Consider the following 26,417-nt stretch of genomic DNA (forward strand, 5'->3'; position numbering starts at 1 on the left):
ACCTTGATCTGTTATTCTACTCAACGGGATGAAAATGGATCGCCTTTCCGCTTTTTGGGACATTAGTTCCACATGTTAACCTGCACACCAGGTGTTGGAAGAATCAATTATCAAAGACATTTATTGTCAAAAAGAAACCAAGATAAGCCTCACAGGAGCAAAGCAGCTGACGTTTTCATCTGACACTCAGCGCATCGCGGAACGTTACACTGAACAGCCGGGCCCAGGTCCTCAAAGGTATTTAGGTGTTTGTGTCTTGCAAGAGGACAGTGCAGTAACGCTCAAGCTAGAAGCCTCCATGCTGTCCCCAAAATAGCAACCTCAGTACGGTCTTCAGTCTCGTTCATTTTCTATAGGTAAAATTTCTCAACAGTTTTTTATCTTAAAAGCTTGTGGTAAAAACTTAGACAAAACTAAATACTCTTTCTGCTCTCCTCGAAAGAAACCTCCAGGAGTCAAATATTCCAGCCTCTAAATAGACTTCAAATTAAGGGAGTAATCCTCCCATCCATGCATTTTTACCTGAATTAAATCGGCTTAAATAGTTATGCACAGCTTTAGGTGATAAAACAGCATTTCCATTCTTCAAAGCCACTCATCTGTGCTGTCATTAGTTCTTTACAGTATAAATCCTACCTCTTTTCTAACCAAAACAGTTTTTAGAAATAATAAGCAATAGTACTGTAAGATTTTTTAAAGTGTTTTTAAAAGTACCTTTAGGAGTATGAAAAGTGACTTACAAATCATTCAGAAACAGGTAAAAGGGAGTAAGAGTGACTTAATTTCCATTTAATTTTCCATTCTCATCAAGCTTGGTTTATCCAGGCCTGATTAATTAATGTCTGTAAAGTGTTCTGAAAATATAAAACACTACATAAATACTAAATAATAATAGAGTACTTAAGGAAAAAATAATTTGTTAATTTGCATGGAGTTTTAGGAATTAGCATTTATTTATTTTCCCTATGTAAGCAGGCCCATCCAATCCCTTTTAGCTATCACAAAATAGCAGTTACAGGACAACGCATCTTCACATATTTTATGTGCCACAGTTCACAGAAGGTGAATTTAGGATGACTTGCAAAGTCGTTTTTATAGAGGAATACACACACATAGATGGGTTCCATTCATTTTCAAATCCACTGTCCCTCCTAACAGGAGCCCAGCTGCACCGCTTCTGAGATTAAAACGGCAGCACTCAGAAGGATTTCAGAGGCTGCTACGTTTTGAGCTTTGTGTTTTCTCCACCTGTTGTCCAAAGAACTTGGAATTTCACCACCCATTCTAAAGCAAGCTGAAAAAAAGTAACTAAGAAAGAAGACTGTATTTCCCTACATACTTATAAATGGGTATCTTATAACACCTCGTCACAATACATATATTTTTATACCTCTACAGCTATGCAAGAGGACAATTATGCATATATCCAATTTTCAGGCTCAGAAAGGGCGAATTTCCCAATTTCGCCTCATCAACAGAAATAAAACCTTCCAGGAACAAACCGCGGGCTATTGGTATAAGCACATTGGGACACCAGTTAGTTTATAAACCGAAGGCCGGGTAGGATAGGTACGTGAGGCCCAGAATCCCGTGTGTTCGTCTCAGCGTAAGTCAATGAACATTGAATACTAGACAAAATAAACAATCTGTTTCTAAAATGGTGTAAAACACACACAGCAACACCATCTGGGATCAGATCCTACATGAGGCTGGAAACAGTGCCAGTGAGACATTAAGCACTTTGCACTCGGAATTGATTTTGAACTGGCGCTGTAGTCACCTGCTGAGAGGTATAAGGCCATGTTTGGACTAAGCAAAAACTGGGAGGTTGATTCGTTTGTTTGTTTGTTTGGGGGCAGTGGGGGGGAACAGACTGAAAGATATGGGTTGAAAGATACTCTTATGTCCTTTCACATCTCTAAACATTCCTCAAGTAAAACCGAATGTGTTTTCCCACACAACTCTGGCTGTACGCACACAGACTGGGTCGCTTCCTTTTCCACACTCCTCTCAGCAGCTGGGAATGATGGAAATGACAGCAGAGCTTAACAAGAGCATTCCCCACCATGTTCCATAACTGCTACAGGAGTGAAGCCTCCCAGCAGGCGTCTGGTTTACAGGCAGAGCCATGAGAAGAACTCCACAAAGGAAGGCGACCCTCACAGCAGCAGTAGGGTTATCGCAGCTGTCATCCAAATCACCTCCTGAGGGCAGCGTAGGCTGCATGCACTTGTGATCACCCATCCTGGTATTTTGTCTTTTCTTTGCCGTGCCAGCCCAGGATGGTCTGCATTCTCACGGTATCCTCTCTGTGCACTCTCCCACCATGCACAGAGTCTACGTTGCTCACCCAAGATGTAGAGATACGACTTTCAGAAAGCAAATCCTAAATTACTGGACTGTGCTGTTTCCATCTGGATGTAGCTCCCTTGGAAATCCCAACTGCCTGGCCCTGAGCAGTTGTTGAAACTCGATGTTTCAATTAGAAGGAGCTCGAGGATTTGGGGAGAACTGTCAGATGATGCAGAAAGCAGGCTCTCTTTCAATATGAAATTTTGGTTTATTTTCTCTCATTAGTGCAAACATTTTATTTATTTACATATTTTGAATGCACTGACTTTGACAATAAATAACGTTGAGATTTATTATATGGAGAATCATTCAAATGAAAATGGATAGTTTTGGAGGAATTCCCAATATTCCAAGACTGTGTTTTAGTCTTCTTCCAAAAAATACGCAAATCACGCCAAGAAACCCACAGTATTTTTCAGGTATCGTACAGAAGGAAGAGCAGTAGGTTTTGCTACACTAGGTATTTCTACTTTTCTCACAAGCTAACAAGTTTCCAGTTACTTCCTAATGTCCCTGTCAAGGCTTAAGAATGTCTCTTCCCTTTTAGTCACAGCACTTAGGCACTGCAGTTTATCACCATGTTCTTTCCCCGAGTTATGTCGAATAAGCTCATCTCAGGAGCAGGCAGAGAGCAGAGCCGCTAGGTGCTGCCCCGGCCAGGATGTCACCTGTAGGCTCTCCCTGCCCCTGCTTCCTTCCGTGCATCTCAAAACAGTGCTTATTAATGCACTGCTGATTTGATACCAAAGGACTAGCCAAAAATAATCTCCCATATCAATTCATTACAGCAAGACTGCTAATAAGGAGCTATTTTTTGCTACATAACGCGCAAAACTCAGCTGTATCTTCACTTAGAAAAACCCCAAACCAATAAAAGCAAAAAAAAAAAAAGTGCCTTTCAAGCTTGCTACCAAATGTAAATGTTAAGAACATGAGCTTTGATGTTAAGGGCTTCATAAACTCACTAAAGCAAAAAATCAGCTCTTTTCATCAGGCTATTATTCAAATGTTACCATGCAGTCTACCATATCTTTATCTAAAAAAAAAAACCCAAGCTCGTAATGAGAAAAATATCCCGACCGCTATCTCCAGAGTCACCACAACGCAATGACAGAATAAATTATCTGCGGGCTCTTTCAATTTTCTCCTGTTTGCTTAAGAAAGTAGCACGGAAAACAAAGATAAACTCATGACCAACTGCAGCAACAAAACAGCAATATTCCAAACAGTCTGGAAGAGGATGTCTTTATGTTAAAAGAACCAAAGTGGTCTACAGAAAGAGTTCCACGCTTTAAAGTTCATTTTCGTTTTGTGGGATCTCACAGCTAATCTCTCCTCCAGTAAGCTCTTACTGAATCCACCTCAGTCTTCTTACTGGAAAGAAATTTTTTCTCTTCGTGACACTGAGCTGCCCTTCTTCATGCAAATGCTGGTGTCATTACCAATGAACCACCATGAGATTTTGGTAATCCCATCAAAATGTTCACTCTTGCAAATCAAGGACTAAATGTTTTGCTCAAACCTTACACTCTCCAAGGAACTCTATGTTTTCATCTATAAACATTCAATGTCTACAATGAACCAGTGGATACGCTAAAAAGGAACAGCGAGTAATTTATGTTCAGCGCAATGGCAAAGGCATGGAAACGCACTGGTTTCTGGACCCTTCTGTGATGCACTTCTGGGGTCCAAAATCCAGTAGATGACAAAACTCCCCTCTACAGATACCACCTGCACACAGAGGGAGACTGCCTTACCAACGAGCCAGGCAATTCTTGAAGAGGAAAAATTGTTAAAACTCATTTAGTTCAGTCAGGAATTCTGGGCCTCGGGAATGTGTTTCTCTGAACCACACAGGATGATGCATAGAGCAGTTATCTTTTGCTCCTGACTGGGCAATGCAGTTCCAGAACCTGCACCAGTTAGTGACTGTTAAATGAAGCAGCGCTGCAACTGGCAAACATAAGGGAAGGAAATGCAAATACCAGCTGTTGTTCCTGCCATTGCTGTCATCAAGTCTCCTATCAGCCTTGGGCCAAGCCAGTCAAGGATGCTCACATGCAACAGCAAAGTAATAGCCCACTTGAGACCCCCTTTTAAGGACCAAGGTCATAAATTCAAAAAGAGGCTTTTTGCTTTACTCCATGGTTAGTTTACAATGACAAAGCATCAAAGATTAGATTAGCTCCACTTTAAATTCAGGTTCAGCCTCAGATTTTGTCCAAGGACGTTTAGAGACAGCTGAAGTGGCCAACATCTGCCATAACTGCAAAGAGATGAAGCAAAACCATGGCAAAACCCCAGCAGAGACCACAGCAAAGCTCTGATACAACATTCACAAAGGACTTTTGGGTTGGATTCACTTTTCTTTTCTATCTGTGGTGCTCTGCATGGCACAAACTCCATACTCTCCATTTGAAACCGACAATGCTATGTGCAAGACTGTTCATGAACCACAGTCTGTCACTATTACAGCTGATTCACCATGACTACTAATATTCCATCCACACATAGTTTTGTTTCATCTCCTATGTGCTTCAAAAAAAAGCACTAGAAGAAAATTCTCTATTGACTTTTCTGCATATAATTTCTCCTCTGTCACTGGGCTGCCAGTACTGTAGCCTTGGGCAGTAGGAACTGGAAATTACATTCATGTAGGGTGTTGTTTACCTTTACAAGCATCTTTCCTTGCTTCTGTCTTAGTAGGAGAAGTTAGTGGTCATGCAGAGGAAAACACCGATATTTTTTGGTTATATGGTGTAATAGAAAGAAAACCAGCACAGACCGACTCGGAAAGGAAGGGCAAATGTTCATGAGAAGTAACAAAAACTACCAGTGTTTCTGAGGGAACTGGTGTAACATCCAGGCTCTCTGGCTGCTTCTCTAGTTTTACACCAGAATATCCTCACTGAAATCACTGGTCATGTGTAAGCTTAAAGCTCTAGTACTAAAAAGTCCATCGGGCCCAAATGTAGACCAAAGGTCCCTCCTAGAAAAGGTGCATTTGATTTTAGAAGGAGACATTTCCTTTTTTTTAAATAAACCATCAGCTTCGAGGTTTCTGCACACATACACCTTAAACTCTGCCTGGAAACTATGGCCAACACCTACATCTTGAGAAAGTATTTTGTCTTTTCTCTGTAACTCAGAATGGACCTTTTATGAAATTGACACTTTGCAGGTCACTAGACTGTGTGGCTCTTTGGGGGAAAGCAAGGCAGAAAACAGTCCAGTTGTTTGGTTTAGCAATGAAGTTTCCCACACATGCATGCTAATTTATTTCATTGAAAATGTCCCAACTAATTGCAACATTTACCCTTAGAGCACACGCACGGCAGTCGCTTTAATACACCAGAAGACAATGGCTCCAAAGGAGCTATTACCATGTACCAGGCCAATAATCCACAAATGGTAAAGGATTTTCACAAAAGACTCAAATGGTTTCCAAGGAGCCATTATGGCATATCAGGTAAATAAAATATTATTGAAATGTATTTTCTGCATTTAAATCACTTGCAGCAGGTGCATAGGAAGTAGCATATAATAAAATGGCTCGCATTCCCTTGAATACTAACGAGAATCAACAGAAACATTTAGCAAAAAGAAGCAGCAGCAAGTTCTTACCATCGCAAGAGGAACAATTCCCACAAACATCGTTCGGCTGACAAAGATCTCGGAGACCACCAGTTCACTCAAGGAGTCATCTCGAGGGTATTCCACCTGCCAGGTAATTTGCTGGGCCCCTGCCAGGCTGCTAGTGTTGTCAATCTCAAAGTCCATCTGCAGGATCTCGTAGGACGACATGTTTGCTCTGGAAAAAAACAACCAACAAAATTGCCCACAACATCAGTAGGATGTTAACAACAAACTGTAGTATGTTGATTTCTCTTTTCTATTCACCAGAAGATTTACCATTAAATTCAACATGCAGACTTGAAGACACACCAACAGAAACCTAAATCAAACTACACATCGTGAAACGACTGTACTTTATAGGCAAGGTGACACTATATCTTTTAGCTTCCTGAAATGGAGGTATTTTTCCCATTAAACTCAGGCATTCGTTCTCTATTACCACAATGAACTTAGAGAAAAAGCCCTAAACCCTGGGAACTGCATTGCACAGATGTTGCTAAATTATTTAATGTAGCTCCACAACAACGGACTACTTGGCCATTCCTCATGCTCTATCAGAAATGAGCTCTTGGGCGGTGGGGGAAAGTCTTTCAACCCCAAACTTGTCTTCATCACAGTGAAAAAAATGGATGTGCAGAAATTATACATGACAAAAAAATGTGAGGTAGATTAGCCTTATTTTCAATTCATGAAAACATTCTTCTCGTCAGTAGTGCAGACTTGTAATTATATGGATATCATTATATATTTCTCCTGTGGAAATAAAAATTTAAAGGTAAAGAAATGGATGTAAATGCATAGCACTCGGAACTGTATTTAAAAGCTACTTCTGCTTCTTTTGTTAACAACAACATGTAGCACTCTCTTCTGGTCCAACACTATGTAAATATTAATAATTAATCCTCAGGTTAGAAAGACAGATCTTATCTCCATGTTACAGGGAAGAAAACAGACACCAAGACTTAACCAACAGCACTCGGCATATCCGCAGCAGGGACCTATTGAGAAAACAGACCCTTGCTCATCTGGCGCTGTACCTCCGCAAAGATTAAGGTACTTCACAAAGCACCACACACGTTCCCGCCCCAGTTTCCCAGACAGACACCTGCAATGTGGAGACCTGATGTAGCTTACAAAACGCGGAGGTGGGATGGAAAGGCAGCTAACCCCACGGCAGACCCAATTGCTTAATCATATTCCATTGAAGAGAGAACCGATGCTATCGATATTACTCAAGTTTCAGGGTACGAGCTCATAAAATAAGTTGAAATCTGAATTTGCAGCATGTTAGGCCGTTCTGTAACGACTTGAATGTGCTCTTGCGGCGAGCATGAGGTAGCTTGTTCCTGACCTCGGGATGTGTCCTGTGCCTGCAGGCAGCCCTCAGTAACGACCTGCCCTCTGTAACTTCATCCTCTGTTCTGTCCCACAGCACATTATTTGTGTGCCCTTACCCTAAAGTAGTGACTCCAAGAGCTGTGTTCATAGAAAGTTTTAGCCTGCTGCTACACAGAGCAGAGACTGAAAACATCATTTTCCTCTTCCCAACTGCACAGAGGCAGAATCTGTTTTTGCCATATGTTTCTGAAGGCGCATTGTAAAGGAAAAAAATCTGAACAGGAATTATTGATTTTCATGTTTTCTTTCTGACAACAAACAACACAAACATATGCTTCAATGCCTGGAGGATAAATATTTTCCACTCTGACAGAAGATAATACACACCTCCAGGCAAAACTAGAAGCTACTAAGGTATCTTTTGGGTGGGCAACCAGGCAATCGGCAAAAACCTTTTAAGACAAAGATTATTACACAATACTGGGGATGTAATTAAACTATTTCTGTTGAAAACATAACCACTGTGGGCACCACGATGGAGTACTCAACTTCATAGTTTTCTGTGTATCACTTCTGGCAGTTTGTTTTATCTAAATTACATAAAAATAATTTGCTCACAACACAAATAAAATTTAGAGATGAGCTTTACACAAACTATGGATCTAAGAGACAGTGGGCCTGTCAAGGTATGTTTAGGTCTATAATTTAGGTTCAATCTGTTCAAATCAATAGTTGCCACTCACAAAAAAAGCCATGAGTGGTTTCAAATTCAGAACAAAACCACCAACGGAAGGCTTTGCTTTAGAATTGCCAGTTAAAAAATATGTCGGGTTAGTCTGCACCGATAAATCTATTCCACACGTCCCACTGACTGGCACTTCTTTGAGCTCGGTCCATCATGCCTTCAAGTATTCCTTTCCTGTTTTTCTTTTCAAACATCCAAAAAGTAACCGTAATAGTGGTATTATATTTTTAAGACAGTCTGGGACTCAGATCTCCCTAAGAAAAGCATGTGTGTGCCTTGCCTATATAGCAAGCTGAAGTAATTGCCAGGGCGTAAAATGACCCTTGTACCTGTAAATATGCAAAGACCTTCACCCCATCCTTAGCACGGCTGTGTAGCTATAAAAGACATGACTTTCATTTAAAAGCAGACATAGTTATACACTGCTGGATTAGAAATGAGCCTGTGTACATCTAGAAAAGAGCAGCAACTCACGTACATAAACCTTCCTCAGATCTAACTAATATTAACGTATGAACTAAAGCAAAGCTGATTTCTCGGGTCTCCCAGGACCCAGGACTTACTAGGTCCTGGTTCCAAAGAGAATCTTTATCATCACCTGGAAAAGCAACACGGCTTGTCAAATGTTTTCTGCTTGGTCTCGTAGCATGACATATTAATAATCATTAAAGAAGGATCTACTTCTTTTCACCGGGACTTTTGCTGAAAGAGATTGACTTACTGTATCTAACCATCTTTCACTTACAGAGTTTCTCCAGTGAGTGTATAGCTTTAGCAAACCAGTACTCAACTTTCTGGACTCCTTTATTCACCAGCAGGTTTCCAGTTACCTTCAGAACATCACGTCAATGAATTGTCTCTAAAATTACGGTCTCCTTTTTTTCCTCTTTAGGACAAAGATTCAGCCTTCAAGCAATGCCAAGTGTTGCAGTATCTGGGACACAGAGTACCCCACGGACTAATCCACCCTCTTTGTTCTAAGTCTCTTCCCAGGTTACAACTATAATGAATCCGTGATAAAACCAGGAAAGTGAATTTCTTTCTTGCTCAGACTAGTGCCTTCCTACTGGCCGCTGCATCTCTTATCCTACCAGGGCTTCTTTCCTAGCGGGAAGATTGGTACTATATTCATAATTCCTGCAATTTATTAACCAACCTCTATAATACCATGTGGGAGACCACTGCCTTTTTCCACTAAAATTGATGGAGGTTGCTAAAGTAAAACCGGAGATAAATTAAACCATAATCAAGACCTTAAAGGTTAGCATTTACTTATGTCAGCTCCATTAGCTGATAAATCCACATTGCAACACCTGTATATAAATTTCTCTCCTGGTTATGCAGCATTACACTATAACCCTTTTTAAAAGAAGTCGTTCCACCCTGCCAAGGCAAATCTTCAGCTTTTAGTCTGATTTGTAGCTGGTGGCCAATATGTTGGTCTTTGTAGTCACTGTCGATCTGCAACTGCCTGGTGAAGACAAAACGCTACCAGTGGGAAAATCCACTAGCAGAGAAGACAACGACTGTAACTCATGCTGTTATCAGCCATTAAATCCCGCTAAACCAAACTTCATCCTATAAAGATTTTTCAGCTTTTTCTTGAGACTTAGTCCATTTTTCTCTTAAATAAGTTTGCGCAATTGGGAAGAGTCCGATGGAATCCAATGACTATAAATCACTTCTCCTTTCCACATCTTTCTTCTCTTTTTAGTTAAATATTTCTATTGTCCAGTGAATTCTTTTCCCTGTTTAGAAGGATCCTGCCAAACCCTAGTTTAGAGGAGCAATAAAAAATAAAAAGTCAAAATTACTTTTATAAAAAAAGATTATTTCCTGCAAGCACAAGGAAAAGACCTTATAATTTTAGGCAGCTGGCATGCTTGCTAATAAGTCCATTTCTATGGAAATGAGTTCATAACTATTAATTTTGCCTGCTCCTGATCTATTCTTGATGAGCCTTTCAAATTTAGAAAAGCGCTTCATGATTCTCTCAATTTGGTAATTACTAACTCCCTTTGATGAATCCAGCCCAGTGTTTCAGACATGAGACATTCATTACACATTTTTCTTTCTAGTGAGAGGAGAAAAAGAAACTATGGGCTTGGATTTATTTCCTTCCGCAAACTCCAGTAAGTCGGCCCTCGTCTTCAACTCGCAATTTATAACCCTATTTGTGTACTTTCACAAGACTGCCTCTGCTAGGTGCTAGAAGAACCCCCAAAACCTTGAGATTTCTCCACAATGTCCTGTCGTCTAGCCTCATGTATCTCTAACGCATTCAAACCAGGTCCCCAACAGCCCAGTGAAGCTTTGTAACATACACGACCTTTATTCTGTACCCAGCAGTTAGCAGGCATGCTTGTGATGCCAACCTGGAATACAAGAGAACAGAGTTTTAGCACAGAACGGACAGAATGGTAAATTCATGCCAAATAAAGCCAACTCCAGCTCCAACTGACTCCAGAATAAGAGAATGTTGCTAAGTCCCAGCACTGTCCCGCAACGGACACGTCCGAGCGGGCCGCTGCAGGCGTGCAGAGCCCAACCGCTTTGCTCGGCTTGCCAAGGTGAACCTGAAGGATTTATTTCCTCTGGATGTGCATTAAGCCATAAAGGAGTGAGCACTCCACCCAGAGGCAGAGCCTCTCCTCAGTTCAGAACCCTCTCCCAGGGGAACAAGCCACAGGCTGCACAAACCACTAGAAAAATAAGGCCTGGGTTTCAAGTGCTCCTGAGCACCTTTGAGAACTCGCATTACCGCATTCAGATGCTTTGTAAAGATTCACACCGGTTTTGGAGGGCTATCTATCATGTTACCTTGTTACATACATTCCAATTGATTTTCTTCCTGAATCTGCTAGTCTATGCAAACAGCAGGAAAAATATATATATTTTAAATCTGAATCTATAAAAAAATCCAATATCAGATTTTGTTTCTCTACATTTATTACCTTATTAGGCATTTATATGGACCTGCATAGACTTTTTTCACAAAATAATAGATTACTGTGAAGGTCCATCGCAGCTCTAATATTAGAGCTGTTTAACACAGACTACAAAATCACCTGGCATTGAAATAATACTAAATTTCATTTATTCCTAATTTTTGCCTAAGACAAACATGGAATTATTGAATTAAGTACTGGAATGATACACAGTGATTGATGTTATGATGGCACTGACAGTCTAAATAGTTAGTAGTTACCTTATATAAACACATGTCTATTATTAGCTATTAAGAAAGATTTACATTGCTAACCAAACTGAAGAGCCTGCCCTATGTATTTTTAGAGAGAATGAAATACGCAGAATGCCACAGTGAAGGATGACAGCGGAGGGCACTTTGCAGCCCGTTCGGCTGGGTGTGCCACTGGTGCACAGAGGGTTTGCTGGCTCACGCTGCCAGTTCATCCAACAATTTAGTTGATAAAAGTCAGACCCTTCTATTAGTGCAGTTGGCTATTACAGGAAATCATGAGTTTCATTCATTCATAAAATAATGTTTTCAGTAAATGGCAATCTGTTTACGAGGCCTACAGCAGTGTAAACAAAACTCTCAAAAAATGGAGCGGACACTAGGTATTTGAAAATAATAAAATATCTGGCAGCATGTTGCTTGAGAATCTTTTCAAGGTTAATAATGGTCAATTCATTTTCTCTCTGACAAATTGTCACCAAATTCAATAAGAACAGGTTTACATAAGCAAGGTACATTAGTTTATAAAATATTTCAGTAATACAGGTCTCACTCCTTTGATCTCAAGAGGATTAATTTCATAAGTACAGTTTACTGAAGAGCCAACACTTAGAAGAGGAGGCTTTTCAACGACTGATTGGAAATGCTCAAGCCCCTAATTTCCTGCTGAAGTCAAATGAAGCAGCAGACGGCCAGGACCTCTTGGGGAAAAGATCCAGACTGAAGGTCCTGACCTTCTTCCCCTACGGAAATTAAGATCCCAGCAGCCCAAGATGAAGGAAATGAGAGCAAATACCTACTAATGGAGCAGCATCCAGTTTCTGAATTATGAAGGTTTGCATACTGTCAGCCCTTACACTTTGCTGAGTGCCGCTTTCCTGAATGCGGGCGCTGGCTAACAGGAATTGGCAGCAGCTGACACCTTTAAAGCCAGGGTATCTTCTAGCAGCTACAACATCCTTAAGCGCAGATCCTCCTCGAGAACAACTTACTGGGGTGAAACAGCTACACCTTGTGTTAAATACAAACTTTGACTTGACAATGGATGTTAAAACCTAAACCCTTTTCTCCCAGCATATATCATTGTCATTCGGCTGTAAGGACACGAAGCTGTATACGAGCCTGGAAGCAGCCTGCTCACACCGTTCTGCCAGGGCAGTTTGCTGAGAAAGGGCCTCATCCTGAAGAGCGCTGGAGCCCTGCATACATAAGCGCAGGTATCCCTGTCGGGTGTTGCAGTGTGGATGAACATCCCTAGAAGCCAGGGCAAACTACCTGTGCATCCTGAGTATTTCTGCAAGCTTTTGCATCAACGTGAAAATGTTCAGATGGCACAGTGCCACTGCTCCTTACGGCGTAGCCCCCAAAGGCTTTTGTTCTGCTGAGGGAAAGCGGACAGTTGGGGGTGCAAGGAAGGCACAAACACTTGAAAAGAGCCCTGCTTACTATTCTTCCGTGCTACAGCACAGAAGTGCAAGGCAGAAGTCCCAAACGTTGGACAAAGACAGGATGGATGGCAGGTTGCAAGTAAATCTGCAGGGATGGAAAGTTTGCTTGGTTTCCTCTTGTGAAAAGTTTGCTTGGTTTCCTCTTGTGATGCATTTCAAAATTACAATTTACCATTTGCTCTGTTGTCTAACAGAGAACTTGCTCTGCTGTCCAGTTTACTTTATACCAACTATGGCTTTTTCAAAACATTTCTTGGTGCTTGCTCTTGTTTTTCTTTCACTGCCATAAAAATGCGTGCCCTCCACAGATGCATGGGCAGTGTAAATGGTAGAAAGGATAAAACCAAGCTGCTAAATCTGTTAAAAATGTATGGATTGACACAGCACACTCTAATAATCCAGTAAAGGCCATAAAACCAAGAAAATATTTTTGTTCAAAACACACAACCAAGACCAGATAGTATTCACATTATTTTGCTTAGCCAACATTTTCCCACAACTGAAAACAATAAATCTAGATAATGAGCAAACCTTTTAAGCTCTTCAGCTTCTTCCACTGCCAATTCACAACTGTGCTGCTCACTAACAACTTGCAATAACTTCCACTTTATTTGATTTTATCAACATCATCATGACAACCCTAGAGACAACTGAGACAATTGCTTCAATTATTTTTATTTGCTTCCACCCTTGTGACAGTGTACAAAAATTCTTCTGGTAAAAGAGTCCATAGATACTATTTTAGTTAGCCTTTAACAAAACAGTACTTTCAGGACCAAATTCAGTACGGGTGTAATTGGTGCGCTCCATTGGTAACATGTATTGCTGAGCCCTGGAACTCCATTCGTTCCTTTGTCATGACTCTCCCCTTTTGAAACAGCATGGAATCTTTTGGGGTTTAAAAAAGCATCTTGATTGCACTGGAATATTTTCCTGACTGCTATTTAGAACCTCTTTATTGCTGTGCTGTGTATTTCTTAAAATAAAGCTTCTCTGCCAGGAGAAAGCATCTTGCTGGGGAATATCACAAACACATCCAGTAAGAAATTGGGGCCAGGGTTTAGCTGATGTTGGATGCAAATATAGAGGAAGCTATTGTTATTTAAAAAAAAGAATGATTTTATGATGAAAGATTTATGCTGACTCCTAAGCAGTTAATAAATATCAACAGCCCAAATGGTGCTTATAATTTTCTTTAACTATTCGGAAAGTCTTACATATTTACATACCATAATCACATGGTGTATTTTCAACATTGCTGTGCAAGCAGCTGAAATATTTCATAAAGCAGAGACGGATTTTTAAAGAACCAATGACTGAAAATTCAAGATAATAAATCCAGTGATACAAGAATTTTTTTGCAATGCAGAAACTCTCATACAAAGACCCTCCACAGACTCTCAAAAGACCTTTAAAAGAACAAGAATACAACTCTGGGAGCCCCTTTTTTACCACAGCCTGTGCTGCAGCTGAAAAACCCAAGGCATGGGTATCTTCACCCAAGCTGCATGCAAAGTCGGTGCAGCAAACATTTCACTTCACCTCAAAGAGAACAGAGTGGATGGTCAGGGGCATCCAGAGACTCGATGCTGGAGACAGGGAATAAACCCTAAAAGTTACCTGCTGGAAATCCTTGGTGACACACTGCAATGCAATGGGACAAAGTCTGGGTCTGTCTATAATGCCACCACGTAACAGCCAAAGAAATGAGTTTCCTGCAGGTAATTAAGCAGAAGAAAAAGGCCACTCATCAAATTCAGCTCCACTATCCCAACACTGGGTTACTGGCTACCAGCTCAGCATAGCTGAAGATGCTTCATTCGGTGCCTTGCTCTTCCCCAGCCAACTGTGAAATGGAAGACATCAACAGTTTAATTTACTTGTACGTTCTTCCAAATTTATGGTGGGTCTGAGGAAGAGTGACTCTACGTGACAGCTCCTGAACTCATACAATTATGCAAGGCTCTTGCGTTTTCTATTTACAAATACATACGCAGCTTCCTTATCTTCCTAGGTAGGAGCTTGGGTAAGTGACCTGGATGCACCCTAACAGCTCAAACCACATTTCCAACAACATGTTTCCTTGGCATTTTAAACACCTCATGATTTTTATATGCCTGGCATTAACATCATCAGACTCTTTTGTACACACCAAGTGCATCAGAAAAGAAAACACAACGAGACCTAGGAGAAAGTTACTAGCAATCCAGTTGCTGTTTTGATTTCAGAATCACAATCGAGGCTGACAGCCGGATCTCCTTGGGGAGAAAAATCAACCAGAGGGGATCTAAAGTTGCAAACTCCCCACGCGCTGAATTTATGAATGAAAGGAAAAGTGAGACAAGCTGCAGACTGTGACATGAGTATACCTAATGTGCTGGAGGATACATGAAAACGGTGACAAATGCTGCTCTCCTTCTGAGAATTTAAAAAGCCTAATTCAACACCTTTTGAACTTAATCCTTTGCTTAATGGGCAGACAGGGTAAACGAGTAAATAACAGAATACCAAGCAGCTAGCAAGGACAATGGGAAAGTATTAAACGGTTGGGTTTTTTTCCTCTCTAAAGCTTGCTAAGAGTGCACAGGACTTATGAGTCTGCTGTAGAAGCTATTATAGTACCACCTGCATGAAATAATTAAAGAACAAATCAAAATAGGAACATGGGCAAGAATTATTTTATTCCTCCTACGTTCTCTTCAGATTTAAACAAGATTAAGCATCTAATGAATTCGACCTAGCTTTCTTTGAATCTAATGTACTCTTAGATGGAGAGATAATGTGCAGGGTGTCCTGTGGCTAATTCACACTTCTGCTAAGAAATAAATGGTCATGACAACATCCTCAAAGAAGTTACGGTAGGGATCAGTGTAGCCCATTAACATTAACACGAACGGGACCTCCTCTCTCCAGGCTTCCCTGAGACACACATGGCGTGCATAAAATTGTTTTATTTTATAGGCTGATAATTATGTTTTTTAAAAGTTAAGCTTTTTCTCTCACTGTTGATACCCTCTGAACAGAGAGTAAAAATGTGAAAGTGAAACTGGCATATGAACATCAGTTTCCCATGTTTTAATTAACAAACAAGATTAATTCATCCAGCTGAGCAAACAGAGGGTAGATCGGGGTCTGCATTCAGCATATGAACAGAAAGAGCCATCTGCAGTAATTCTATGTATCTCCACCCTTTGCTAGTTGAGATCAGCTTACAGTCATGATCTTCGCAACAAAACTAAAAGCAAGAGGGAAACAAGCAGTTGTAATGTCAGACACTCCATTAAAAGCCCATTTTTGTCCTAAAAATGAATCCAAACTTCCCTAGAAGTGCAAAGGTAACTCCAAACAACAAAAAGCAGAGGGGGGGATTTAATATTTCTCTTTTTAAAAATCATTCCACAATTACTTTCTACTGGCATGAAAGTAAGGTCAACATAACGGTCAACATTTAATGTCTCTAGGTCACCTTTTCAAAGGGTAATCACTACTTCTCCACACTTGCAAGACAGTGATTTCCCAACACGTGATGAATTCAAATGTAGTGACAGTTAATGGGGGGCTGCTGGAATATTGCTCAGAGCTAAGGTCATACCATGAATAAATGAGTTCAGTCACAAGTGAGTAATAAGTGAGGTTAATTCATTTAGGCTCTGAAAAAGAATAATTAGAAATGGAAAGGGGAGAAGTGGTGTTCCAGCCTGCCTTCCCCACTCCCCTGCTTTTATGATATAACGTCCCCCCAGGACTTCATTTCAGTGAATTTCCTCAGCATCAAAGGCTTTGACAACCCGGGGATGGAGTGGGGCTGAGTGTCCCAGGGGAGCTGCAGGCCAGTGTGCCAGGCCAGGCACCTGCTCCACTGGGCAGAGCCACCGCCAAGGCCATCGCACCCAGGACCTCCCCCCTTTTCCCAGGGAGTCTGAGCAATACATGACCCAAACAGAACAGTAACAAAAATACTGGTGCAGTGGATATGATGTTATAGTGACTCCCTGATTACCCACTGTAATAGTCACACAATTTGGGGATCGTTTTGCTTTTTCATTTTCCTTGCTACAATTAAAAATGTTACCTAAGCCAAAATACCAGCTGTCATGAAGAACAAAGAGTCAGATAAAAGGATTTCTAGGAAATGAAGGCGAGTTCCTGCAAGCACTGCAAATCACACTAAGCTACATAAAAGAGCCCTCACATTAAGGGTTAATGTAAAGCAGAATTTACAAAATCATCCTCCTTCTATTCCTCTCTTTCCTGAATCTTTTCAGGATTTCATAATCCCTTCCTTCCCCCTGCCTCCCTCCCAGCTCCCTTCCTCTTGTACAAGAATACGTTCAGCCCTGGAAAATTGTTTAGCTGAAATCCTTAGATTTTGTCGAGTCCTGGCATTCTTCGAGACAGCTGTATTTACACCCATTGCTGGTGGGTAGTCATGCTGGAAGCAATTAGCTTTCATGCTTTTTTCAATATCCCCTTTCAAAAACTTTGAGATCCCTCATTGCTATTGATTTAGATGTAGACAAGCACAGAAAAAAAAAAAAAAGAGTTCATCCATATGCTGAGCTCCTTTAGTCTAATTCAAATGCAGCAAACTCCAGCTCCCCACCACAGAACGCGTGCCTCCACAGCCCCGTTCCCAGCCCATCAGTGAAAATGCTCAAAGGCCTTGAAAACCATCACAACACTCAAAGCCAGCAGCTTCCAACACTGCTGGGTCCAGGAAGGGTTCCACAAGCCAGCAGCCATCTCTCATTTAGATCGACAGGTTGCATTTCAGCATCTCTGTTGAGTTTAACAACACTTTCAAGTGTGTCCTTTATATTTTTCTAAGAGAAAATCTGTCACTGCTGGACTACTTAAAAGAAAGAAAAAAAAAAAAAAAGAAATGGAAAGAAAAACATGGTATAAGACAGTAGCTAAATGTATACTGATTGCAGTAATTGCATCCATTCCTCTGTCGGAAAGTCTTGTATTGTATTTCTAATATACGCTGATAAGTGCATTCACAACATGATTAACTGCCTCCAGACAAGAATGGCTATTATGTTTAACAGACTGATTAGCAAGTGACAGAGCTGCAAACTGTACTCCTAGTAAATTGGCTGCTTTTAAATTACAGCAGCTTTTTTATGGTTCCATTTTTAAAATGCAATGGTTTGTTACACATATGCAATGTAATTCCTATCTGACAATAAGTAATAGAGGATACCGAGCTTTTAACTTGTAATCTTCAGATCTCAATTAAAGCATTGCTCATTTTCTTTTTAATTACAGCGAAATCTGCACCATACACAGCCCTCATTAGGCAACATCCTGTCTTCAATGCCTCTCAAAACTACCCTTAAAAAAAAACCCCAGGAACCGTGATTCTAGTCCACCTCTTAGAAGTTCTACCTTATTTAAGCCACCATTTTTGCTGGTTCTGTAAGCAATCAAAAAAGGGAAGGATTTATTGTATTCTTCCCAGCATTTGATTAATTCCCTCTTCATACTGCTATGGGCACCTTTCCCATGGACTTTCAGAGAAGCCCCAGTGACCTCAGAGCCGGGCAAAGGGAAGAAGTGCCGGGTCTGTGCCGCCAACAGCCCACTCACCTCCTGGAACAGAAATCAAAGCAGAGACCTCAAGCCCTCAGTTCAGACTTGCCATGCCATAAGGCACGTCCCCACAATCGCCAGGACTGTTCACACCTCAGATGAAATGAGCTCCTCATTAATTACCTGTATTTTATAACAACAAACGGTAGGATTTAGGCACGCAGTTCCTTGCAGTGCTTCTGAAAATCCTGCCATCAAATGTGCGGTTCTGTTTTTGTTGATTGCTCTTATTTTTATCGCTGTAACATATGAGAGCGCCAGTCTTGGATTTGGGCCCTCTATGTATTTCATACAAACACAACTATAAAGACAGTCCTGACCCCAGCGAGCTTGCGGTCCACAAGACCGAGACAGAAAAGAGATATAACAATCTGCACCAATTTAAATTCATACAGAAAGCACAAACCCGTTAAGTAGAAATTTATCTAGAGACTTTCAAGCTCAATGACATCATGTACTTCAAACCAGCTTATTTATAACATAAAGCTCAGTATAACTTGTAAGGAGATAGAATAAATCAATTTGCTCTATCACAGAACTTCATCAGATACAATACAGATGGCTCTGCTACCGTGGTTAAAAATAACCTACGCATTTTTAAATCAGCTCAAGGCATTTATCAAATTAGGAAACTGGTGGAGGAGGATGTTGTCTAGCTTGTATACAGTAATGAGAATATCCACCCAGCAGTTCGGTGCTTTTATTAATCTTATCTCACGTGTTTATAATTTTATTCTGGACAGTCCGTTGAACTGGGAGAATTCAGTTTCCCAAATCATTTATCTTTGCTAAATAACAGGACAGAACAAGTTGAAGTTGTTTATTGAATGTAGATAAGAGGGGAGGAGGGGAAATCATCCAAACGGCAACCTGATTGTAGAACAGAACATAAAACACTTCAGTAACAAAACCATTGTAAAGCAAACCTGGCCTCCCGGCTGAGCAGTCCAACACTTCATCCTGGATAAAAAAAAGGATGATGGGAATGAACGGACCCCAAGAGGTAAGCCCTATAGTACATTAATTGTCGGGGAGATTGCACCATAGAAGTGGCCCTGTAGATCCTGGCATCCTCCTGCATGGTCCTCAACCAGGCAGCTTGTGTTTCCCATCTAATCTGCACCAGGCAGGGAGACAGAGTGCAAAACACCCCACAGCCCTGCAAATAATACTGTTTGAAGAATGAAATTCATTTGTTTCTCAGCTTTCATCACTCTTGTTCTCACATTCCACCCACAGAGGGAAAATTAGGTGTTGATGTTTGCGCAGGATTTATTTACTAAAGGATTTACTGCAAGATTTTTGAAGGAGCTCTGTCCAGTTCTTCCCACTGGAAGGAAAACCACGATGCCCCAGGGTTTCTGGAGAGAGGGGACATAAAGCCAGCAAGAACATTTCAGAATGTGTATGCCCAAAGAGGCAGGATCGTTCTCTATGCTGGAAAGAAATTCCAGTTCATGCGTAACCCCTGCAAATCGAGGAGGGAGAGCTCAGGCTGTGACCATTTTTTTGTTGTTGTTGTTTTTTTTCAAAGCAGGTATAATAAGCTCCTGGGTCAGCCAGAGCTTCGACATCCACTGCCTATGATTTTTCTTCATAATGAGCTCCCTAAAGAAGACCAAAAGCCTTTGTAACTCAAATAACCCCAAATTTCATCACAATAAACCTCAAATATGTAACTTATGAAACGGGGAAAACTCAGAGCATCGAGATCAAACAGAAGAGAAATAAAAAGGCTTGTACCCTGCTCTCCCCCCAGATCATGGCGTCATGGCAGGCAGGCCCTCCACGCTTGGCCCCAGCTAACCCAGAGACTTCCTGAGCTACAGCAAACCCTGCGCCTTACGTGGCAGCCCACAGGCAGATCCCTCCATGCTCTCCCATAGCCGGCTGCTCCTGCTCCCCTGTGCGTCTCTGCACCAGCCACTGGTGACCAGCTCCATGCTGCAGCCCCTCTACCCGGCCACGTCCTCCCTTCCCTGGGAGGTTTTATGCAGAGCATGCTCAAGCCTCACTGCCAGCTCACTGTTTTCAGCCCCCTTATTGGATTATAATGATGGCCTCCCAGTTCAACGTCCAGGTCCCTCGTGGGGTCAAAACACCGACCTAAGTAAGATCTACTAGTTATTTGACCAAGAAGTATCTAGGAGATTCCTCCCTAGAGTAGATGTTCAATGTCCAGGGCAGGACCACATAGGAAGTTTAACTCTCTGAAGTCCATGTAAGCTTTACAGCTGCTTTTGGTAGGCAGAAGACAAAGATCTAGTTGTATCTAAATCCAATCATTTTTCCTGAAGAGGACCATAAACTAACAAAAGTAATAATCAAAACAGAATAAATTCTGGCTAGATTAACAAACAAAAGTTTAGTTTTGCCTTTACAAGATAAATTTAAGAAAAACAAGATACCATTAGAATTCATTAGACCTCTTGCTTATTAAAATATATATTAGCTGTTCCCTACTACTTCAATTTATTAGCTGCACCATGCCCATATTTTGTTTTCAAGAGGATGACAACAGCACATCTAATTATATGAATGCTTCTGCAGATTATAATTGAAAATGAGATCAGTTGATAAACTGCTCTGATAAGGATTCACACACATACTAGGAGAAGGCAGCGACACCTATCCCTTCTAGTTTTGCTCCTTTGCAGTGGCCTCAGAAACACACAGAAATTGCTTCTCTTCTGCTCTTGCTCATTTAAAGTCCACCTCTGTTCCCCAAGACAAACCCTGTTCCTTGCAGCATCCCTCTCCATGCTGCTTCCCTGACTTCTCACCTCCATTTCCCTTTTCGTTGCCATTTGGCAACCCTTTGATGCCAACCCCATCTCGTCATCCCCACTTTCCCACCTCTTTGCTATTACAGCAGCACCACCAGATGCCCTTGGCTTGGCACTCTTCACCACCCCATACAATCTCATTTATAATCCCCATTACCAAATTTCAGCTTTCTGAAACACTTAGTAACCGTCACCCAGAGTACAGAGGATCCTAACCGCAGAGGGAAACACCACCAAGAAGCACAAGAAACTGCATAAGCGAAATAGGGTGAAGGATCAACAGTAATCCTCAATATTGTATCAGAATTTAGGGTAACCTTTATCCACTCACTTCCTAATGATGACTTTAGAGACAGAAGCAAACACAAGTGCCCTACCTTGAGCACAAAAATAAAGTGAATTATTATTAGTGCAATTAACATGGACAATAAAACATGTAAAAAAATTACAGGTTTCTTTTTTCTGCTTTGGGAAGCTGCTAAATAAGCAGCACCTAAATCTTGTACCATGGGTCAAATTTAGCTTTTGACATAGATTTGGTCTGAAGAGCAGGAGGGGTGCTTTTTTAAAAAAGAAATCCATTTTCAAAAATTACCTCTGAAAGACAAAAAACCCTTGAGGGTATTTTCCTCTGTTCATAAGCTGAATATTGAAACTGGGTTACAAGAGAAAATCAACCTCTACCATGTTTCTCACAATGTGGTATTAAACAGTATTCTTAGGTTTCTGTGTTATATTTGGGTTTAAATTGCTTTTAACACAGGAACATCAGGTTAATGAGTTTCATCCAGTTTGACTGGAGGCACTGAAGCAGATGTTGCACGTGTATAAGTCTGCTTCTTTTAAAGAATAAAGTAATTCCTATTATTTATTTTGGGGTGAAACAATTACATCTTCGGCATAGGACCATGGAACAATCGAGAAAATCTGGCAATCCTGATACACTGAAACACGAGAGGAGAGGGGGAAGAATTTATAAGAAGAATGAGAGATTTCAGAAATCAAAGGAAATTTTTTAAAGAATCCGAGGGAAAAGAGACTGGGAATTTATTTATTTTAAAAAAATTAAAAATCAGTACTTTCCAGCACCCCTTTTTATTCAAACCTTTTGCCTTCAGAAGCCCAATGCTTCAAAGTTCTTCTCATCAGGGCACCATATAAACAAAGCAGACTGTGGGAAGTAGGTGTAGATTATCAGCTTTAGTTGCAAGACTTGTACTTCTGCATATCATTATCAGCAGAGGCAATGCAAAAAAGCAGAAAAACGTTTAAAATTAGGAAGCAGACTTGAAGGCAGTCTATAGAGCAGTTTACTAACACCTGCTTTCATCAAACTGTCTTAATACTATGGTTTTTTACCATTTGTGAGTGATTGCAGGAGCTAGTACTTTAAATTAATTTAAAAGAAAACAATTTTCAATTTGAAAGTTAAAATGCGAGTGTTCCAAGGAAACCTACAAAGCAGGAGAAACAACATAGAGGCTCCTTTCCCCTTACACAGTACTTGAAGTCACACTGCTTTTAAACACCTTCGATACTGCTCTGTACAAACTGTTTGCATTTGGCTTGTGGGACTGAGAACACAAAAGTCTTCGTGGAACCAGTCTAAGGTTGAAGTTTCATTTTCTTGGAGTCCCCTCTCCTCATTTTTTTTTCCCTTTGTTTCCTAGACTTTACTTCTCTATTACGTTCCCCTAAACAAAGCATTTCCTGGGAGCGAAAAGCAGCATATTGTGGGCTGCAATGTTGGATTTGGTGGGCTCTCTCCAAAGCACCCTTTCGATTCACTGAGAACAAGCCCGCTCCATCCTCTCCTTTCAGAAGAAAACAGGGGTCCATGTCCCATACAAGTGACAGAATCTGTTTGGGACACGAGAGCTTCATCTCCGGGTCGGCCCCCAGGAGCACCAGATCAAGCTCCCCGGCATGAAGCGGAGACATAGTGTCTAGATCTTTGGCCACAGCCCTGCCCAGGCCCTGCCGTGGAAGCAGGGTGGCATGGAAAATACAAATAGTCCACTTGGGCAAGGACCATCTCTTTTCCCTCCCCCCGTTTCAAGTCTCATTTACCAAGCATCCAAAGCCCGACTGGAAACCCGTTTCCAGAAATGAAAGAATCACGATAGGAAAAAACTGCAAGAAGATCAATCACGCAAATGTCTAGTGAATAACCCAGCAGGCCACAATGTTTCTTTGGAGATCTGCAAGCAGCCAAGAGATGACAATACTCTAATTAAAACAGCGAGCTGCAAAACGTATCCAAAAGGCTTTCCTTCCCACCCAGCCCCTGCTCAGATACCAGGCAATGAAGCAAACATCAAGTTGCACTGGGAGTTGTTTCCATAAAGAAAATACAGATAAAATACAGATAATGAGGCATCCCTAAAAACTCTTCTTTTTTTTTCTTTTAATTTAAAATCGAGAAGACCATGTGAAGAAACGGGATGGTGTCTGAGGCAAAAGGACAGATGGTTCTGCTCCCAGAGCGATGCACAAAACCGAGGCTTATCACAAGCCTTTTATTTTACTTAGGGCTTTTTTATTTACTCTTCTTTCTCTCTTCACTCATCTATTCATCTACCCATTGGAGTACTGAAAATTCAAGTTCTTGTTCTTCTGATTCATATTCAAATCGAAACACACACAAGCATACAGCAGAGCTTTCACAGTAAAAGTTTGCAAGAGTTTTGTTGTGGAATTTTTTAATTTTTTTTTAAGTATATAACAAGCCAATTACAGAGGCTGAATCAGTACCTTTTAGATGAATACACAGGAAATGAGAGGAACATGGCACTGGTGACACATCTTCCAGCCTGAACTCCCTGGAACATGTGGTATATGCTATTATTTTATGTATAATGAGTAACTTGTAATGTGTTTATCTCATCAAGAAAACCACTTTTCCCCTCACTTTTGCATTCCCTGGATGCTTAATGAAGTGGTTTTGCTTTTGATGAAGGTACATGCATAAATAATCTTTTCAGAATGATTCCTGTGCTTTGGTCGTGGTCTCTATAGATGCTCTCATGTCCTCAGCTGCCAAGAAAAAACAACCGAGGCCACCTGCTTCAAAGGCCAGCAGGTACGGGAGATTTTCCATAAAGCAGAGTAATCAGATAAAGCCTGATGCTACTCTCGCTCTTGAAGACATGCACAACATGATTTCCTTTATATCGAGTCCCCATTCAGTTACACCCTCTGAGACCCCACTCGTCCAAGAGAGCAGGTTTGACCCTGCTCAGGCCGGGCGGCAGCCGCACACCCTCGCAGCGGCCCTCGTGCTCCCAAACACAAGCTGCGCTCTGCAGCACCCTTCGGTGCCAACACCTCAGACCACGGAGGAAAGAGACGGTTCCACTGTACGGAGCACGTCAGCACCTCTGCAGGGAGTCCTGGCCAGATACCTGCACACCAGATCTCTCTGGCTCTCCAGCCGATGCATTTGCTACAACTAAAAGACTCCTGCAGGCTCTAAGGTGACCCAGAGAGTCAATGGGAAAGGTTTTTCCATCTAGAATTATTGACCCAGCAGAGAAAACAGGAACCAAATACGGCAATGTCATGCTGGGATCAAGCTTTTTAATGGTTTTGTTGAATAGATTTCAATTGAAACATTTCAGAGCAGTCCAATAAAACGAAACACTCCAATTCAGAGCAAATTTAGGCACTGCATTAATAGTTTCCTGGCTGAACACTGAACACTTGCATAGAAGCTAGGATATCCCGGATTTCCTGTTAGGAAACCATTCTCAAAACAAATTGCTGAGCAGTTCTACTTATCACAGGGCTGTTACAGAGGTGGCTCCTTCACTAGGGCTTGGCTATTTACTTTAAGGTACACGGGCTCTGGTCTTCTGTCTTGATGGCCACTCTTACCTTGATTCTCGGCTTGCCATGGAAACATCAGAGGACTCACTAGCATGGAAAGCAGCAGCCCCGTAACAGCCACACTACGATACTCCACATAAATCTAGAACGGAAGTGAATCATATCCCACAGAGCATACAAAAAAGGAGACAGATTGTACTCAACCAAATCAGACATGGGAACTAATAGCAATGTTTCTGCAAAGAATACCAGAGACCTATAGACATGGGAACCAGTCAGGAGGGCCATCATTTTCTGATTTATACAGAAGTTGTCATTGATCTACCGGGATCCTTGCTCCAGTTCGGGAACAATTGAGCAACTGCTACCAAATGAACCATCAGTACTACAATCTGTAGCATAATGATACTTATTCTCTCACATATAACATATTTCCTCCCTGCATCTTTACTCCTGGTCTTTAACCTTGGAAACAAATCATATGCTTTGTAATTCAAAAGAAAAAAAGAAAAAGAAAACAACCAAAAAGAGGATTTAAAGCTAATAGTCATTACAATCACCATAATCAATTTATGGGAAATACATTTAACTATTGCCATGGCAATCTGGAAACTGTTCTGTTATAATTAAAAGGATAATTACCTTTCACTATTTTAACAAACTCATGAATTAAAAATTTAGGACAGCTCTGCCAGAGTAAATTTATTTGCATACATTACAAATAACATGGTCTCGTGGTATTTTCTCTTTAACTGATCATGTCTTCTACATTTATCTTCATGCCATGTTGTAGTAATTTTCATTTAGGGGAAAACAATGCATATATGCTTTCATTTTACTCAGCTAGATGCATGCAGATTTGTTCAACACTACATAACTGCATGTAGAACGAATAATTCTTTATGCTAAAAAGTACAGTTGCAGCAGCACGCTTTCCAGGTGCCTGTACCTCAGTTGCTACAGTGAAAAAAACCAAAATCAATTAAAAAGTCCTCTTCTTGTTTTAAAAGACCACCTATGGTTTAAAAAGCAAACATTTTTATCTTTTAATTTGAGTGTGTTTCAATTTAATTTCAACTTAACTGGGAGTTAAAAAAAATGAAACTTTGGCCTATTTGGGCCTCAACTCCTTCAAAATCAATTTATCATCACTTCATATCCACTTATCGCCATTTTTAATAACAGCTTTGGAGTTGTCACCAGCAAACCAAAAAAGCAGTTATCACACAGCGCCAGGGGGAAATATCGCTGCCATTCAGCCACAAGCAGATCGGACACGGACGAGCAAGGCGGAAGAACCTGTTTGTACCAAGTAAGACCCTCTGTGACATTTGCGGGACCCCTCCTATCCACGGAAGAGCTTCTTGCCACACTTACTGCCTGCGCAACTCGTTCACAAGAATTTCACGTATTCTGGGTGCGAGAAGCTTTTCATGAAGGGTTTTATTCAGAGCCACAATAAGAAATGGCGCTGGCCATGAACTTACCTA

The 26,417-nt window shown here is 41.0% G+C and overlaps 1 protein-coding gene across 1 annotated transcript in view; it reads right to left on the reverse strand.

The window, feature by feature from the left end:
* Positions 1-26,417, reverse strand: part of TMEM132B (transmembrane protein 132B) — a gene marked incomplete at both ends in the record, with an annotated part of 254,405 nt that overhangs the window by 72,399 nt on the left and 155,589 nt on the right. Inside the window, one exon of the mRNA XM_082491540.1 lies at positions 5,977-6,163. Coding sequence (XP_082347666.1) covers positions 5,977-6,163 — 187 coding nt within the window. The remainder of the gene's footprint in view (positions 1-5,976; positions 6,164-26,417) is intronic.

The sequence above is a fragment of the Vanellus vanellus genome (assembly GCF_965231255.1).
Source record: "Vanellus vanellus genome assembly, chromosome: 16".
In the NCBI taxonomy this organism is placed as follows: domain Eukaryota; kingdom Metazoa; phylum Chordata; class Aves; order Charadriiformes; family Charadriidae; genus Vanellus; species Vanellus vanellus.